Raw genomic sequence first — 17581 nt, forward strand, 5'->3', positions numbered from 1 at the left:
AATCCCCACCGCCAGAATTAAAATTCTACTGTTTGCAGCCGGGGTGTGTGTGTGGTGGGGGGGGGGGGGGGGCAGTGGTTGTTTAAAAACGCAGGGTGTTGTTTATACACCCGCGATGAAGGCCGAGGTTTCTAAAGGCAGCTGGAAGCTGGGGCAAGATCAGGGGTGGAAGTGAACCTCCGGGGCTGCGTGCATCTGAGTCCCCGCCACCCGCCTCCCCAGACCCGCACGCTGCGAGCGGGGTCCCACCGCGACCCGCAGGAGACAGCCCGGCCACCTTTCGAGGCCCCGGGGCTCAATCTAGCTGAGCCGGAGGGAGATAAGGCTCAGGAGGGTTCCGGGAAAAGAGACGGGGCTCGCGGCTCGCGGCTTCTGGCAGGCAGCAGCCTAGAGGCTGCAAAAAGTCTCCCGAAGAAAACTTCTGCAAAGTTAACTACGCCCTCCGTGGACTTCGGACATGCTAATTCCGACGGGGCTGTTACCGAGGAGGTGCGGGTGGGGAGGAAGCCCGGACAGGTTTTCCTTGTCAGTTTATCTTCACTGACCCCAAAGTCTAAAAGTATCTTTATTTCCTGATGCCTCCCTGGGAGGGAAGCGGAATGGCTTGGGTGTCAAGCCAGGGGTGGGGAGGGGAGAAGCATGGCAGCAGGCAGGCAGGCCGGGGTGGGGTGGGGGGGTGGGGGGGAGCTGGGGTATAACTTTGCCTACTTTGTGCAAACTCAGGACCTCGGTCCGGGAGGTCCGGGAGGTCGCGACCGGCCCTCAGTGCACGTCTTTGGGGGGCAATCGGATGTTTTTATCCCCCGTCCCCGTGCACACACACCCCCCCTCCCCCAGGATCGCCAGGGCAACCGAGCATCCCCCGAGTCCCGAGGGCAGGAGGATGGACCAGGGGCCGCGGGGGGCAGCGCCGGCCCCTTCCGAGGACCCGGCCCCGCCCGCCTGGCCGCGGGCCTCCCGGATCGCCCCCCGGCCTCCGCGGTCCTCCCGCCACCCGCTCCGGGCCGAGTACCTTGAAAGCGATGGGCAGGGTCTTGTTGCAGCGCCAGTGCGTGGGCAGCACGGAGCAGAGGAAGTTGGGGCTGTCGGTGCGCACCAGCTCGCCGGGGTGGTCGGCCAGCACCTCCACCATGCTGCGGTCGCCGGTCCTCAGCTTGCCGGCCAGGGCGGCGCCGGCGTCCGGGGCGCCCAGCGGCAGCGCCTCGCTCATCTTGCCCGGGCTCAGCGCGGTGGAAGGCGGCGTGAAGCGGCGGCTCGTGCTGGCATCTACGGGGATACGCATCACAACAAGCCGATTGAGTTAGGACCCTGCAAACAGCTCCTACCAGCCGGCGACGAGGGCGCGGATCCTCGGCGAGCAGCTCCAGGGAGACCAACATATAAGTTCAGGGGCCCTTTATTGCTGCAGGGGGGGCGGGGGTGGGCGGGGGGCTGGGGGGAGGCGGGCGGGAGACGAAGTCACTAACAGTCCCGGAGGGGGAAAGTTCTATTTTGCAGGGCAGCCTCCGTCCGACCCAGGCAGGGCTCCTAGCAACCGATCGCCTAATGCTTTAAAAAAAAAAAAAAAAAAAAAAATCGGGCGACTGGAATCCAAAGTCAAATGCCAAGGGAGGCTATCTTCTGAGTCTTGCTTTGAGAGTTTAACTTTCAGTCTTTGGCTGTTTAAAAAAAAAAAAAAAAAGTTCCCGGAGGCAAAATTCCCATACAGTTTCTAAAATATTTATACGCAGAGCAAACGAGCCAGCCAATACATAATTTGGAAGTTCCAGTAGTTAAACGCCTGTCAGGGTTTTTTTGTTTGTTTTGTTTTTGTTTTCAGGTGAGTTTTGCCTAAAGTCCCAAGACAACACAAAATATACGAGTGTCTTCCATATACAGAGCCACTTTGATCATGCAAAACCGGCTTCGGTCCTCAAAAGCAAGAGCTGCGACTTCCAAAGGTCATGCTACTAATGTATGTGCACGTATATATAAATATATACATATGCTCTACTTCATAAAATATTTACAATTCAATCTGTAGAGAATTTAAACACAACAGAAATCCATTAATGTTCGCTGCTGATTTTTTTTTTTTTTTAAGTAGCCTTGAAAATAAGCTTCAGTAGTTGAAGAAGGGCTGGGCTAGAAATACTTGTCATGTTCTCTTAATAAATTCTGGCAAAACGCTCAGTTCAGAAAACTCAGCTTTTCAAAGAAAAGCTAATCTTTAAAAAAAATGATGATGATAATAATAATAATAATAAAAGTCCAAGTCGATGACACTCAGAGTACAGCTCTCCACATCTGAGAACTCGGGTTTGGGGATGTTGGTTAAGTTTGTGGCTGATCCTGTGGTTGGTGGGAGCTGAGCCGCAGCCGGGTCGCACGCACGCAGACACGCACTCTTCCGAAGCCAGCCACTGTCTACACCGGCTCGGCGAGTCAGCCCGACTTGGGCCGTAGCGAGCTGATCTTCCTCCAACGTCGCCCCAGCGCCCTCGGCTTAGACGCCTGGACGCGCCTGTACCTACGATCACCGCGAAACCGCAGCAGGTGGAGCGGGCCTGGAGCGTGGGCTCCGCAGCGCAGGTCGGAACAGACGGGGTGGCTCGAGTTACACACGCAGTCACACTCCCACGCACACGGGCCACGCACACGCAACTTCACGGGCTCGCCTCGACGCGCGGCACACGTTCTCCCGCAGTTGTCAAAGGAAACGACCGGGGGAAAAAGTTCACCGGCAGGAAAGAAGTTGAAACATCCAGCCAAGAGGCCAGTTCATTCAAAAGTAAGAGAGAAAGGTTAAAAAGGAAAAAAATAATAAAAAATGAAAAAAATAAAAAATCGTAGCTCCAACGGCGGTCCAGGAGAAGCAGCAAGGGTGGCGTCCCCGGGAGCCCCGGGACGCGGTGCCTGTGGGCGCGAGGCCGGGCGGCGTGTGCCCTGCTGGTCCGGCTCGGGGCGCCCGTGCCCCTGCGCCCGCTGGCTCTATGAATGAGAGTGCCTGGAAATGAACGTGCTTTTACTGTAAGCCCGGCCCGAGGAATTCCATTCCCTCAGCTCGTTTGCATAGGGGCGGCCGCCGGCCAATCACGGGCCTTTCCGGTATCAGCCAGGGCGCGGCTCGCGGCCGCGGGCTCCTGGAATTGGCCCGCGCGCCCCCGCCGCCGCCGCCGCCGCGCGCTACTGTACGCCGCCCGCGCGGAGCGCCCCAGGCTGCCCGGCCTCCCCGCTCGCCCCGCGCGCCCGCATCCACGCACGCACCCCCGCCCGAGGCCCCGCCCCGGGGCGCACGCGGCCCCGCGAGGACGCGGAGAGAGAGGACGCCGGCCGGCGCAGCGAGGGCTCGGGCCGCGCGCGGTGCCCGGAGCCCAGCCGGAGGGGAGGCGCCCCTAGCGCCCTGGAGATGCAGCGGCCGCCGCGAGGCTCCCGGGCCCGGCGCCGGAGCTCACCCCCGCCCCCCCACCCGGGGCGGCCCCGGGTCCTGCGCGGCCACCCACGGCCGAGCTTCTGCTTCCCCAGCGTGGGTGGGATTCGGCCGCGAGGGGGCCGGAGAGCGGCTCCGCGCGCCACCGTAGCCATGGGGGTGGGGGTGGGGGCAGCTGCAGAGAAGTGGCGCTGATTCATTTAACGAGGCCAGAAGGTTCTCGGTCTCCACAACATGGTTTTGTGTTTTTAGTTTTCTCTCTCGGGTCGGTTTGCTTTCATCGGTGTTTTTCACCGCGTCTGGGCTGCGGCTTCCTTACGCACCGCGGCCGCGCTCCGCCGGGCTGTGCTTCGCGGGGAGCAGAGGAGGGTCCTGATCCGAAAGGCGACCCCGAACAGCCAGCGACGGGGAAGAAAGTTGAAAGCATCCGCTGGGGCGGCCCCCGCGCAGGCCGCGCGAGCGCCCACCGCCGGGCCCAGGTCGCCCGAGCCCCGCACCCACCTCCGGCTCCCCGGAAACGGCGCTGGCTCGTCTCCCCGCCCCCGCGCGCCGGAGCGGCCCGGGGTGCTGCACCCAGCCTGGCTTTGCGCGCGGGCGGGAACTTCCCCTGCGTCCGTCCCCGCGGCGCCGCGGGCATTTTCGCGGAGCTTAGAGGGCCCCGCCCCGGCGCGCAGGGCCCGTTCCCCACCCCCACCCCCCGCGCCCCGCGGCTCCCTGGCTCCCCGGGGAACCCACCCGGTGCCCCACTCCCAGCGGCGGGGCCGCCCGTCTCCCGGGGGAGGGCGCTCATCCCCACCCCCAACAGGGGACCCTCCGCTGCAGCTCCCCGGAGCAGGGGTCCGTCACCCGCCCCCCGCGGGGCCCCTCCGGCCGCCGCCTCCTTCCCGGCTGCGGACGCGCGGCTAGGGTGCTGGGGGCGCCGAAGCGCCGGATTCTCCCTCGGCGCTGCCTCTGGGGCCTAACGGAGGCGTCGGCCAGGGCGGGCCAGCCGGGGGGGGGGGGGGCCCTTCCCGGGCGCGCGGGCTGCTTCCCTGGCCCCAGGACCGGAGAGGCCGCACGGGCCGCTCCGAGCCGCCGGGAGGCTGGCGCCGGCCCCGCGGGAGGCGCTGCGGGCCGCGGGCTCGGGGCGGACGCCAGGGGGCAGCAGCCGTCCTCGCTGCCGCCCCGGGCGCCCGGGAACGCCCCCGATGGCGCGCGACTCCGCCGGCCCTCCTCCCGGCCTTTGGGCCGCTCCGGTAACAACTCCAGTTTGGGTAGAAAAGGCTGGAAACGGGCGCGTCCTGCCCCTGCCACCCCGGCGGCGGAGCTGGTGGCGCGGGAACCCTCGGGCGGGGGCCTCCGGCATCCTGACCCGCCCGCATCACGGTCTCTCCCCGAAACCCCTCTGCACGCACCCCGCGACCGGCCGGCTCTCCACCCGCGGGGCGCCAGGCGTCCCGGGTACCGCGCCGGGCCCGCGGCCTTTGCGAGCTTGTCCCCAGGTGGGCCGCCCCCTCGCTCGTCTCCAGGGCACCCGAGACACTCCCGAGAACCACCAGCAACCAGCTGCGTTTTGTTTTAATGGGTCTGGGGTCTCAGAAGACTCCTTCGTATTCTTCCTTAAAAGCGATTTTCAGGAAGCCGCATTTCAGCAGTCAACCCCCCCCCCCCCCCAAAAAAAAAAAGGCCTCCCTCCACCTTGGCCCAGCGATTCCAAAGAGTGCGCAGTTGCCAGACCTCCCTGTGCGCCGCCCCCTGCCCGGGCTCCGAACCCCTGGGCCGCGGCTCCGAGCCGGCCGAGCGCTCCCGGGGACAGCCCGCAAGTGCATCCCCAGGGCCCCCCGCGGACGCAGGGCAGGGCTCGGGGCTGCGGCGGCGGCGGCGAAAATGGGCTCTGACTCCGGGATAGAGCGGACCGGGGTGATTCGCCCGGCGGAAAGGTCCGAGAAGGAGGCTCCTCCGGGGGCCGGGGCGGTTTGAAACCCTAAACCCTGCGAGGGGCTGCGGGCCGGACTCTGCGGCCGTCCCCCGGGCGGGGTCAAGTTCCCTAACTTAGGGGAGAGGTACAGGGTTAGATGCACCGAGTGCAGCAAGCCCTTCAGCGGCGGCCCCCTGGGCGCTGCTCAGCTACGAGTTTCAACCAATAAATCTCGAGTTTGAACGTTGACAAGGATGATAAGAGCAAGGAAAGCTTTTGCTGATTTATTCTAAATCCGGCCGCCGCGCATTTGAGGTTCCCGGGACCTGCGCTGGCTGTAACTGCTTACTTAGAGCGGTGCACCCTGGAAAACCAGAAACAAACTAACAAAAGCACTGCAGCCCTCCTTGCAGAGGAGCTAAAATGCATTGCAAATCGGGCTGCAGGAGGCTCAGCTGAGATGTACCTGGAAGCCCTTAGTCTGGAGGGCTTTTTACAGAGCTCACAAAGTTCCTGAACATCGCATACGAAACGAAGAACTCTTTTTCCACCAAAGGCGCTCCTTGTAGCGGCAATATAGAATTTCCCTTCCTCTGCCTCTCTAAGAAAGGAAACATGACCACATTCACTCCTGGAATAATACTAAAACTCCCTCTTGTCATAATACAAAAAAAAAAAAAAAAATACAACGAAGCGAGGTGTTGGGCGGATGCTATATGACGGATCTTTCCAAATTTGCTGCGTGGGGGGAAACTCCAATAATGCTCATAACAGGAATGAAATGGAAGTTTTCACAGGGCATTTTTTAAAGTAGTATTTGGTTAGCAAAATTTGGAAGCAAGATAATTTCATGGGGGAAAACAACAGCTCGTTGATGCTTTTCTTCAACTTCAGGTAAATCCGCAAGTGGTCTCAGGAAATATCTAAATATTTTTACTTTTTTTGTGCTGTTTTAAAACCCTCTCAAAAAATAAAATGTGCCTAAAGATAGGATTGAAATCTCAACCATTCTCTTAAAATTCTCCTCTAAGTAACATCTTTCTAAAATTACATTTCTAAAAATGTAATATTTCTAGAAAAAAATTATTTCTATTTCGGTGGACCATTTCAATGAAATAAAAACCAGAGGATGTGTTTTGCTGGTGGTTCTGGACCAAATTGGTGCAGTTGATGTAATGTCACAAGGATGGAGAACATTTTTGTGAAGAGTAACATGTGAGTGTCTGTGCAAATAACCTGCTCTACACCCCATCCAGTTTTCGACACTGGAATTTAATTAAACATTTCCGTCTCCCCTCTTTGAGATTATTTTAATTTTGAAACCTAATTACTTTGGGGACAGGATTCTTTCGTTCTGTCGCTACATCCTTCCTCCATGTGAGTGTTTCCATAGGATGTGGTCGTCGATGTGTGAGTTGTTCACTCTGACATCATAATTGTGCAGCTCCCAAGTGTACAATTCAAATTTAGGATGCTTACTAAACATTTTACCGTCATAAAAATTTTGCATTGCCACTGTTGTAACAAAGGTAATAAACTAGGTTATAACAGATAGAAGCCAAGCTCCATTTTTCCAGAGAATTGTATAGAGTCCTTTAATAAGAGCAGAATACATCTGTGGTAAACTACTCTGTAGAACCGAAGGTATCATTTAAAGTTTCATTGGAATGTTTTATATGGTTTGATATTTGCAATATGAAGAACAGCTTTTAAGTATTTTTGAATCAGCAAAAAAAAAACAACCTTAATTATTTGGCTATTTTATGTCATAAGTTACTTATAGATTTACATAGATTAAAAAATCATGTATATGCACATATGAACGTACATATTTTATTAAAAATGTGATTTGGAATCCAACATACCGTGAACATCTCTAGATGGATTCATTCCATGTATGCATTCTGAAAGAACAGAAAGTAGGAAAATAAAAGTTGTATAAATATACTGATGGCAAGCACCAAATTTACTGATAGTTGATGAATTCCATTCTAATTGTAATCCATGCAAGTATAAAAATTAAATTTCCCCCACTTGTTTAATTTGATTTAATTTTTTGTTGGCTGATTGCCCCTCAGACTTTTTAGCACTGGGGATTTTTACAGCATGTTGTCCTGCTTTGGCACAAAAATAGCTTAAAACAGTAAACCAGCAAATAACAAATGAACTGTTACATTTGCACATGGTTTTATGGGACTTTGACCAATGTTTTCCATTGCTAGCTAGTACTGAATATCTTTCATAAGATCACCTTTTTAAAGCTCTGTATGTGATGCCAGTGTGATTTATTTATGAACATTAGAAATTCATTTGGAGAATGTGAAAGTGAATCAGAATTCAAGGTGAAATTAAAACCAAACCCTAACTTACTGCCAAAACACTTGAAAATTGGCATTACAGCAGAGGTGAAATGCAAGATGTAAAAACAGAAGTTTTTTAAAGCAATGAAGATAAGCAATTTTGAAGACATCTTTTGAAAGAAGCAGACTGATAGGTAAACATTACCATGATTTACTTCCAAGAGGACAGTTTAGAAATATTTCCTCCTTGCATGCTTTACTCTCCTTCCCTCTGCTAGGGGTGCAGATTATTTGTACTGAAACTTCTCATTCTTGAAATAACAGATGATATCAATTTTTATTGAAAATGACCATCGTGTGATAATATATCCACATATCCATATATGAATCACTTCCTATATACTGCTGCAGGTACAGTTAGCAGTTAACCCATTAAGCAAAGTCATCTGAAGCTACTTTTCTTTCCTTTGAATACGTACATGCAATGTTCTGATTTTGAAACTACTGCATCAGCCTTGTATATTGATAACGTTCGACACTGAATGATTAACATGAAAAATAAACCATTTTTCAAAGCCTTAGGATCTGAGCATTTCAAATACTGCGGACCTAAAGCTTTCAACTTTACTCCACAATATTAATATATCTTAAAAATTTTTTAAACAAAAAAAAGGAGGTAATTATTTCAGATTTCCAGACGCTGTTTAAATAGGCAGGAGAACAAGATTTACAGCTCTTTAGTCTTATGTTTTTTTTTGCCAAAGCAAAAAGAGCAACTAAAATAATAAGGGGTTCTGAAGGACTGCTCTATAATGAAAGAGTAAAGCAATTAAATAGGTACGGTGTCCAAGGAGCATCCTTAAACACACACACACACACACACACACAGAAAAAACAAACAGAAAAACCCCGCCAAGATTGTGGTGTGCATGTACATACAAAAAAAAATGACTCCATGAAGATTTTTAAAAAATAGAGCAGGGAAAAAGATCATTTGCACTACTTGTGAACGATAAGGTAAGAAATATCAAATGTACCCTGAAGTTAGGAAGTTCACTTTTCATAGGCATGGGAGGAATCCACAACAGTAATATTGACAGCCAAATTCATGCTAAAGAGACCCAGCAGAACCGACCTCCCTGGAAATTCTCTCCTGAGACCCCGAGAAGCCTTTCCATGTCAGAGGCTGAGAAACAGAAGGAGCAAAGTAGAAAAGCAAATGGTTTGTTTATACACCTAACGTTTCAGTGGTTCTCAGAGAAAACCCAAGTTTTTTTTTTTTTTTTTTTTAACCTAAAAGTAAGGGCAAAAGTGAGTGAATTTTGAAAGGTGTGCCTGTTGGAAGTGTCCTTGGTTTGTCCTGTGTCAGTAGCCTTTTTTTTCTTTCAAGATTTTATCTATTCGCTCGTGAGAGACACAGAGAGAGAGAGAGAGAGGCAGAGACATAGGCAGAGGGAGAAGCAGGCTCCCTGCGGGGACCCCTATTTGGGACTCAGTCCGGGTATTCTCCGGGATCACTACCTGAGCCAAAGGCAGCTGCCCAACCACTGAGCCACCCAGGTGCCCCCTGTGTCAGTAGCCTTAAGGACATAGCCCACACATTAAGCTGGGGGAAGGGGTAGTCTCCAGGTGAGGTAGCACCTGTGGAGGTTTGCAGTTGTTTGCCCAAAGAGTTGTTCTTTTTTTTTTTTCCCTTTAATTTCAGTCTTTTTAAAATTTAAATTCAATTTGCCAACATATAGTATAACACCCAGTGCTCATCCCATCAAGTGCCCAAAGAGTTGTTAAAGGTGCTTGAACCTAAAGTGTAAGAGACGACATGTCTAGGGTGTTCATGACAGCAAGAGCTCAATTTGGCTAACTCATCCCCCAGCTGTCTCCCTCCATCCCGATCTTTCTCGCTCCTTTCCTCTCACTGAATGCCGCTAAGTGCATTCAGGTAATGCACAAAATGCTTTTCTCTACCATGCGGCAACAGTACCGTGGATCCTTGCCACAATGCCATTACCACCCCCATTTTACAGATGGGGAACCTCACCCTCAGAGGGTTTAGGAAACTTGACAAAATCACTCCACTCTGTGTGAGTGCACACACACACACACACACGTCCACATATGGGTCTGAATGAATGATGAGCCATGTTTCTTTTTGGCTACAGCTGTGTATTTTTATAGGTATCCTCGGTAGAGCTCTGAAAAATTAAGCTCTGAACTCATCTGTCAATTTGATGCTTCCCTGTCTCATCATCTCCATTAGACACTATCCTTGAAATTCTGCACATTGCAAATCTCAAATATTTAGGAGTCACAGTATGAAGTTATTTCTGGCCATCCACAGATTTTGAGGAGTAGGTCAAGGTCTGTTTAGCTTTTAAAGTCTTACTAAATATTAAATGGCTTTCTAGTCCTTTTCTGCCTCCACATGTTCAAAATGACATCTTTGGGGGGTGCCTAGATGGCTCAGTTGGTTAACTGTCTGCCTTCAGCTCAGATACCAGGGTCCTGGGATGGAGCCCCCAGTTGGGCTCCCTGCTCAGGGGGGAGTCTGCTTCTCCCTCTTCTTTTGTCCCATCTGCTACTTGGGCTCTCAATCTCTCTCAAATAAATAAATAAATACAATCTTAAAAATAAACCAAAGTGACATCTTTGGGACTTTTCCAGATATGAAGTATTTGATCTTCTTCCTTTAGCATTTCTCTAAAGCTTTCTGTGTGCCAGGCAGAGTGCTAGGCTAGTTGGTGACAAAGGACAAATACAGAAGAGCAATGGAGTGTCATGGCTGCTGCTGAGTGACCACAGAGTGTCATGGTTCCAGGAAGATGGTGGGAGGAGACATCATCCCACCTGGAAAAAGAAAAGAGCATACCACCTGGTGGGTTTGGGAAGACCTTCCTTTGTAGTAGAGGTGATACTTGATGTGACTCTTAGAGGCTAGGTAGGTTTTTTACCAGGTGGTTGGCAGGGCTGGAGGAAGGGTTTAGGGAGGTGGAACGGGACAGGGGAGAAGGCACTCCTGGCAGAAGGATCAGTGTGAAAAAACGTGAATTTGTGAAATGGATCACAGAAACATGTCAGTTCTAGTATAATTGGAGTGTAAGTTTGGGATCGGGGTGCTCACAAATAATGCAGTGCTGGCAGACATGAACATGGGTCGTAGGCAGCTTATAGACCCGAAGCAATTTGCGCATGAGGGCAATGGGTTCTATCAAAGCCTTGAGATCTGGGGAACAATCTGATTAATACATGTTTGAGGGAAGTAAATTTGTCAGAGGTGGATAGATGAGTAGGAGGGGGTAGAAATGAGTGGGGAGCTACTGCAATTGTCACATGAGGAATTATGAACATCTGCATTAAAGTGGGAACAGTGGAGATGGAAGAGGCAGCTATGGGGGAGGAGAGAAGAGTCTCCCCTGCTTCTGGCCCAGGCACCATTACCAGCAGTAGAGAAGACCAGAAGAGGAAGGGTTTGGAGGTAGACATGAGGATCTGGCTTTCGATGAACAGAACAGAGCTGTGGGTAATGGTGGGGAAAATAGCCAGGAATTGAGGGCAGACGTCCTCATAGATCTGCACTGGTTTCACATTGTACAGAGACTGTGTCCAGGAAGAAGGGAGCATTGACAGTCAGAGATCATTGGCATCTAAGGGGTTGGTTAGAAAAAGGTGGAACCACCAAAGAGATTGAGCTACAAAGAGAAAGAGGAGAGAGTAGAGTCTTCAAAACAAAAGAAGATGGGAGTTTCAAGAGGAAAGGGTGTCTCAAAGGCCAAGGCCAAGGAAAGGCCATGGGGGTGAGGACTGAAACAGTTACTTTGGATTTGTCTGGGGGAGCCATGGTATCCTTTGCTAGAAGACGTTTCAGTGGAGCAGATGATGGGAGGGACAGCAAATGGTTGTAGTGTGTGTGTGTGTGGGGGGGGATAGGTGCTTAGTGGAGGAGGGTGGGAAAAGATGGGGTGGCAAGGAGACGGAAAACCCAAAGTTGAGCTGTGTGTGTGCATGTGTGTGTGCTGAAGATGGAAGAAGACCTGTGAGAAAATTAACACTTGCCGTGTGCATTTTTCTGAAGGTCACACTCATCAGCTCCCACCCCAACCTAGTTCTTCTTGCTTTGCCCATTGCACATTCATCTCCTGGTTTCCAGGGTTGGATCCATGGATTTACTTTGATCTCATCCAACCTGCTGCCAGGTCCTCTTTTTGGTTTCTTTGTGTTAATCCGCGCCCCCCGCCCCCCCCCCAACACACACACTTTCCAGCCCTATTGCCATCATTCTGTTTCGAGTTCTTAGGGACTTTTGCCAGATCTCCTGAAAAGGTCTCCTATAAAGGAGTTTCTATTAATTTCTTATAGTACTTCCAGATTACTCTCCCATACCACTGGTCTGCTGATTCTGTAGCAGAATGCATCCCCTATGCACCCCAACTTCAGAGCAAGCTCTTCTTATGGTCCTGCAGGATTAAGGGCTACCTTCCATCCCCATGTTGGAGGGGGCTCAGATCCCTGTTCTTAGAGTGAAATATTCTCTCAAGGACCAAATATATGCTTCCTTGTGTTCTCCATGTCCTCTGAGTAACCCTTGAACTATATCTTAGGTTGTTTTAGAACTATTTGAATATATTGAGGAGTAGAGTGGGTAGGAGGGAAGCAATGGAACCAACTCTTCTCTGACTTCAGGTTTCTATATGTGACATTCCTGGCTTCTATGTGGAGTGACATTCTTTGGTGTAAAACTCTTGGCCTCTTGCCAAAAGGGCTCATTCATCCTCCACCATAAAAGATTAAATTGCTTGGTGAGTTGCTTTGGGGATAGAAACCAGGCATAGTGGTCAGAATCCTAAAATGGACCCCCAAGACTTCTCACCCTCACCTGTAGGGCCTTGAATAGGTTGGGTTGTCACACCTGGCCATGTTACACGGCAAAAGGAATTTTTCTAACATCATTAATGTTACTAATCAGGTGGCTTCGAGTCAACCAAAAGGACAATTATCCTGTTGAGCTGATCTAATTGCAGGAGACCTTTAAAAGCAGAATCTTCCTAGGCTAGGGCAGAAATGAGGTAGAGAAGATCTGATGTGCGTGCCCTGTTGGCTGGATGATGGAGGGAGCCATGTGCAAGAATGGAGAGCAGTCACTATAGGTGACCCCTGGCGGACAACCAGCATGGAAATAGGACCCCATCCTGCAGTCCTAAGGAACTGCTTTTTGCCAAAAACCTACTGAAGCCCAGAAGTGCATTTCCCCCCCAGAGCCTCCAGATAAGAGCTCAGTTTGGCCAACACCTTGGTTTTTGGCCTTGTGAGTGTCTGAGCTGGGAACTCGTTTGAGTCCAACTGGACTTCTGACCTACAGAACTATGAGCTAATATGCGGGTGTGGTGTAAGTTGCTAAATTTGTGGCACTTTGGTAGTGTGGCAGCAATAGAAACTTAGTACTCTGAGCATACCTTTCCCCTCCCCTTTTTGTTTTGGGGAAGCACTGCCTGTGTGTTAATGAGTAAGTCTCTATTTCTGGGGTTCAGTGGCAAAGAGCCTCATTCTGAGTTCTTCCCAAATCCTTGATGATAAAGCTGATATTTTAATTCCTGTCTGCTTGACTACTTTGTCTGCCTCACAGTTGGTGCTGGATCACTGGGGAGCAGGGATATCTTTTATTGGGCTTAATGTCAACTCTATCATTGTCTTACTGTCTTCTGATTCACCCTCACCTTCATGCAAACACATAACTACTAGATTTTGAAGACCTTGCTGGTGAGGCTGCTTACTCCTTTGTGAATCTCTAGATGGCACTGCACAAACCTAACGTGTTTTTGGAAGCCCCTGGGGATCTGGTTAAGTGCAGATTCTGATGCAACAGGTTTGGGTGGCACCTGAGATCCCATATTTCCAACAAGTGTTGGAACTGCAACCACACTCAGAGATGGCAAGAGCGCCTGCTCAGTGTCTGGCAACAATCGAGCCTGCAGTGTCTAAAAGATTTTGTTAACATTGCCAAAAGCAAACTTAAAATTTTCTAGGAGCCACATTAAAATAGTAAAGATAAATGAGTGAAATTAATTTTAATAACATTTTCTTTCTCTCAGTGTATCTCGAGCATTTTCATTTCAACATATAATCAATATGAAAATCATTGATGTAGTTTACATTCTTTCTTTCCTTTGTTTGTTTTGCCCTAAGTCTTCAAAGTCCTGTGTGCATTCTACATTTATAGCACATCTCCATTCAGTCCGGCCATGTCTCAAGCCCTCCAGAGTCACCTGCGGCAGGTGGCTCCTATTTTGGACAGGGCAGTTCTAGAGTGACCACTCAAGACGCAGTTCCCTTCCCAAAGCAATTTTGCTACTATCCTGCCAGTGCTCAAGTGAGCCCTGTTTTGAACCATCGAAGGTGAAGCCCATTAGGTAATGCATCTCTCTTGACTCATATTTTCCCTCTGGGCTGTCCTGAAGCAAAGTTCAGCATTTGTATCACGATATACACTTGATTGATTAAAAGGCAGAAGGACACACACACAGTGACAGCAACTGAACTGCAAAAGCCTACTGACCACTGTCAACACCACTACTGCAGCTTCATAGCCACAGGAGAGCCACAAGTTAACCCCATGAATTATTCACTCCTAAGTAACGTCCACCAGCCATGGAGGGCTCAGCCTATACAACAGAGCTTGGGTTTCTATAAGCTCTGAAAGGATATTACTGAAGCACCTCTTATCTCTTTCTTTTACAACTAGATTAGTTTCCTATGAATTTCATGTAAGCAACATGGATTAGAACAAGAAGTTCTATTTTTAATAGACCGTGATTCTAAAATAGGATGGCAAAGTGGCTAAATGATACTCATTCTCTAATAACAGTTCCCATAAACAGGTTTATTTTGAAATACAGCATTTTTTTCCTCCCAAAAAATCACTCAATGCATCAATTTGCTGACAATCATCCAGTTAAAATACATGAGTAGTTCAAACTGGTGAGGCAGTTTGGCCTCCTGGTCTAAGTTATGGAGTGGATCCACGTCTCTTTCTTCCAGTGCTCAGAAAAAAATAACAAAGGAGAATACATGAGGCCAGATCTGTGACAGAAGCCACTGGCTCTATCTCACTGCGTTGATCCTCAGAGGTTGCTGGGAACCTCTGAACGTTCAAACATCTCTATAGGGCAAATGTACCTGCTTTCCACCCCTTGGCCTTGTGGGTTGAGTACAGAATCAAGAGGCTGATGTGTGGAGATTTAGAAGGGTTGTGGATCTTCTCCACATTTTCTTTGGCTCCATTAGCCATAAACAGAAGGTGGTTTTCAATGAAAGGCTGAGAAACCACTCTGTGCATGAAACTGGTCTCTTCTTTGAGTGATATCCCTATTCCAGTGCTAGGGGTAAGCATCCAAGTATCAAGAAGTGTCTCTAAATCTGCAGAACAGGGAGGTGAGTTTATGTGCTTTCCCATGATTCTGAGCCTCCTAGCTGGAGAATATTACAGCAGCAAGCTTTTCCGGTGGGTGATAGAAGTAGAGTCTGTAAAGCAGCTGTAACTTCTAAGTCTGTTTTCCTTTAGGCTAAAATTCTGTTAATATATTTAAAACCATTCCCACTGCAATGAATGAGAAACAACACACCATATTACTAAGTTGAATAAAAAAAATCAATGAACAAATGTCAGAATGAATTCATAGGAGTCTCGTGCCTCATTCCCCAAGTCATTCCGCACATTCATTCTGTAGTGAACTCTCCTCCCCCCAGGGAAGCAGTTTATTGTATTCTTTGTATGTATGATTTACCTGTTCTCTCTCACTGGGGGAATTATGAAATAGGAAGATATGATTTTTCTCTGCAAGGCAATATTTGTGTTTAAAAATAACTAGGTGAGTCCTCTTACTCAGTCCCTGAACTGCTAGACATAGGAAGGAGGGCTGGGGATGAAGTGTAGGTCAGTTTGATAAAATATGCCCAATGACCCCTTGTGAGCTGATAGAGCAGTGAGTGGCCCCCTGTGATGTTGGCCCCTGCCCAACAGCAAGAGTGAACTTTTGAAGTTAAGTTTTGAATTTGTTGGCGACATGATTGGATGAAAGACAGCATGGTTCATGCAACCAACATAATCCCTGGTATATCTGATATAGGGGCACCCAACTTATCTCTCAGTGGTAGACGCATATCTAGAAGGAAGCCTCAGTGTGCTACTAGCCAGATGGCTCAGGGCCACGTAGATACATGCCTCGACCTAGCCTCAGTTTCCTTGCCTACAAAAATGAGAGTCTTTTCAGCACCATGAACATTTACACATAAATGCCACTTGGAACTGTGAGAAATTGACCTGGTCTGGTGTTGACCTAGGTGAGCATACGGCTGGTGTGAACTTGGATTTTGAGTGGGGAGAGAAAGAAGGAAAAAGAGAAACACAGAGTCACAATTGTCCTACCACTGGTCCCCCACAGACTGTAGAGAAATTTGCCACAATTGTAGCAGAAATGATTAGAGAGGGACCATAGAAGTTTGAGATAAATCTTGGGTGCTGAATCAACCATCTGCCCTAGACCTGGGATTCTGTTCAAGAATCAAGAGGGAATAAGCAATGGAGGTATCTGTGAGGAATTGCTGGGAAATCTATAATGATCAATTAAATAATAAATTGCCAAATGTTGGTCTTAGAGTGTCCTCTAGGCACTCCAGTAAGAAGGCAGATCCTCTCATGTTAATCCCGCTATCTGTAGATGTGGAAAACGGAATTTCATATGCAACAGTGGGCTAACTGCTCTGCTTTGCTGTGGGGCCATGGAATTATCACACTCCACAAAAGCCCTAAAATTTCACCTTGTAGTATGAAATAAAAAACAGTTTTTAAAAAAGCAACAATAGAAGTGCTCATTCCATTCTCTAATTACATAATTATATTTTCTGCCTTTTAAAAATCCTAAGATCTGCATTGTAATGATTACATATTCTCAGATTACATTAATATAATAATACTATGTTCTGGTAATAATCATATTTTTATGAATAGTGTACCATACACATGATGAAAGGGGATATTAAAAACTTTTGTGGAAACTTCTTATGATATATCGTTGCTTATTTCTCGATCAAAAAGTGGTTAAGATTTAAGCTTTTTGATATGCTTGTTTTGTGCTTGCTTGGAAAAGTGCTATGATTTAAATCTATTTTTCAAAGGGCACTTGAGTGGCTCAGTGGATGAGCATCTGCCTTTTGGCTCAGGTTGTGATCCTGGAGTCTTGGGATCGAGTCCTGCATTGGGCTACCCGCACAGAGCCTGCTTCCTCCTCTGCCTATGTCTCTGCCTCTCTTTCTGTGATTCTCATGAGTAAATAGATAAAATCTTTTAAAAAATGTATTTTTCAAAAAAATCAAAGCAAATTTGCTACCTTTTTTTTGGAATGAATAAATGATACTAATGCTATAGGGGTCACCTATTCTTGAAAGATAGGAAGGGCAAAAATTTTTAACAAAATTAAATTTAAAAAAATCTAAAAACTGAACATCTATTAGCTAGTTTCCAACTTACACTTGTATGTACAATGAAAGCAATATGCAGAAATCATTAAATCACCATCCAAAAAATCATTAAAAATGATTAAGCGTATAAACAACTTAATTTTTAAGGAGGGGGGAGCAGAGGCAGAGGTAAAGGGAGAGAAAATCCTATGCAGGCTCTTCACCCAGCACCAAGCCCCAACAAGGGGCTCGATCTCATAACCTTGAGATTATGACCTGAGCTGAAATCAAGTCAGATGCTTAACCAACTGAGCCACCCAGGTGCCCCAACACTTGAAGACTTTTTATTACACATTTTTGCAGAGAAGGTAGCTCTTTTTTCCTAAATACTAAGAGCAAAGGAACAGATGGCTGTTCTATCGTGATGACAAGTGAGCCCCCAGATGAAGTTCTAGTTGAACTACTGACCAATGAGTGTGCTGGTGTTTAATGACTATAAAGTGCTTCCATTTTTCTTGCCTCTCTAGC

The 17581-nt window shown here is 48.7% G+C and overlaps 1 protein-coding gene across 4 annotated transcripts in view; it reads right to left on the reverse strand.

The window, feature by feature from the left end:
* RUNX1 (RUNX family transcription factor 1) overlaps window positions 1-17581 on the reverse strand; it is a 249211-nt gene that overhangs the window by 88003 nt on the left and 143627 nt on the right. For all 4 annotated transcript variants that reach the window (XM_038581437.1, XM_038581436.1, XM_038581435.1 and 1 more), the window contains exon 3: window positions 1013-1266. In XM_038581437.1, coding sequence (XP_038437365.1) covers window positions 1013-1266 — 254 coding nt within the window. The remainder of the gene's footprint in view (window positions 1-1012; window positions 1267-17581) is intronic.

This window comes from Canis lupus, chromosome 31, assembly GCF_011100685.1.
Source record: "Canis lupus familiaris isolate Mischka breed German Shepherd chromosome 31, alternate assembly UU_Cfam_GSD_1.0, whole genome shotgun sequence".
In the NCBI taxonomy this organism is placed as follows: domain Eukaryota; kingdom Metazoa; phylum Chordata; class Mammalia; order Carnivora; family Canidae; genus Canis; species Canis lupus.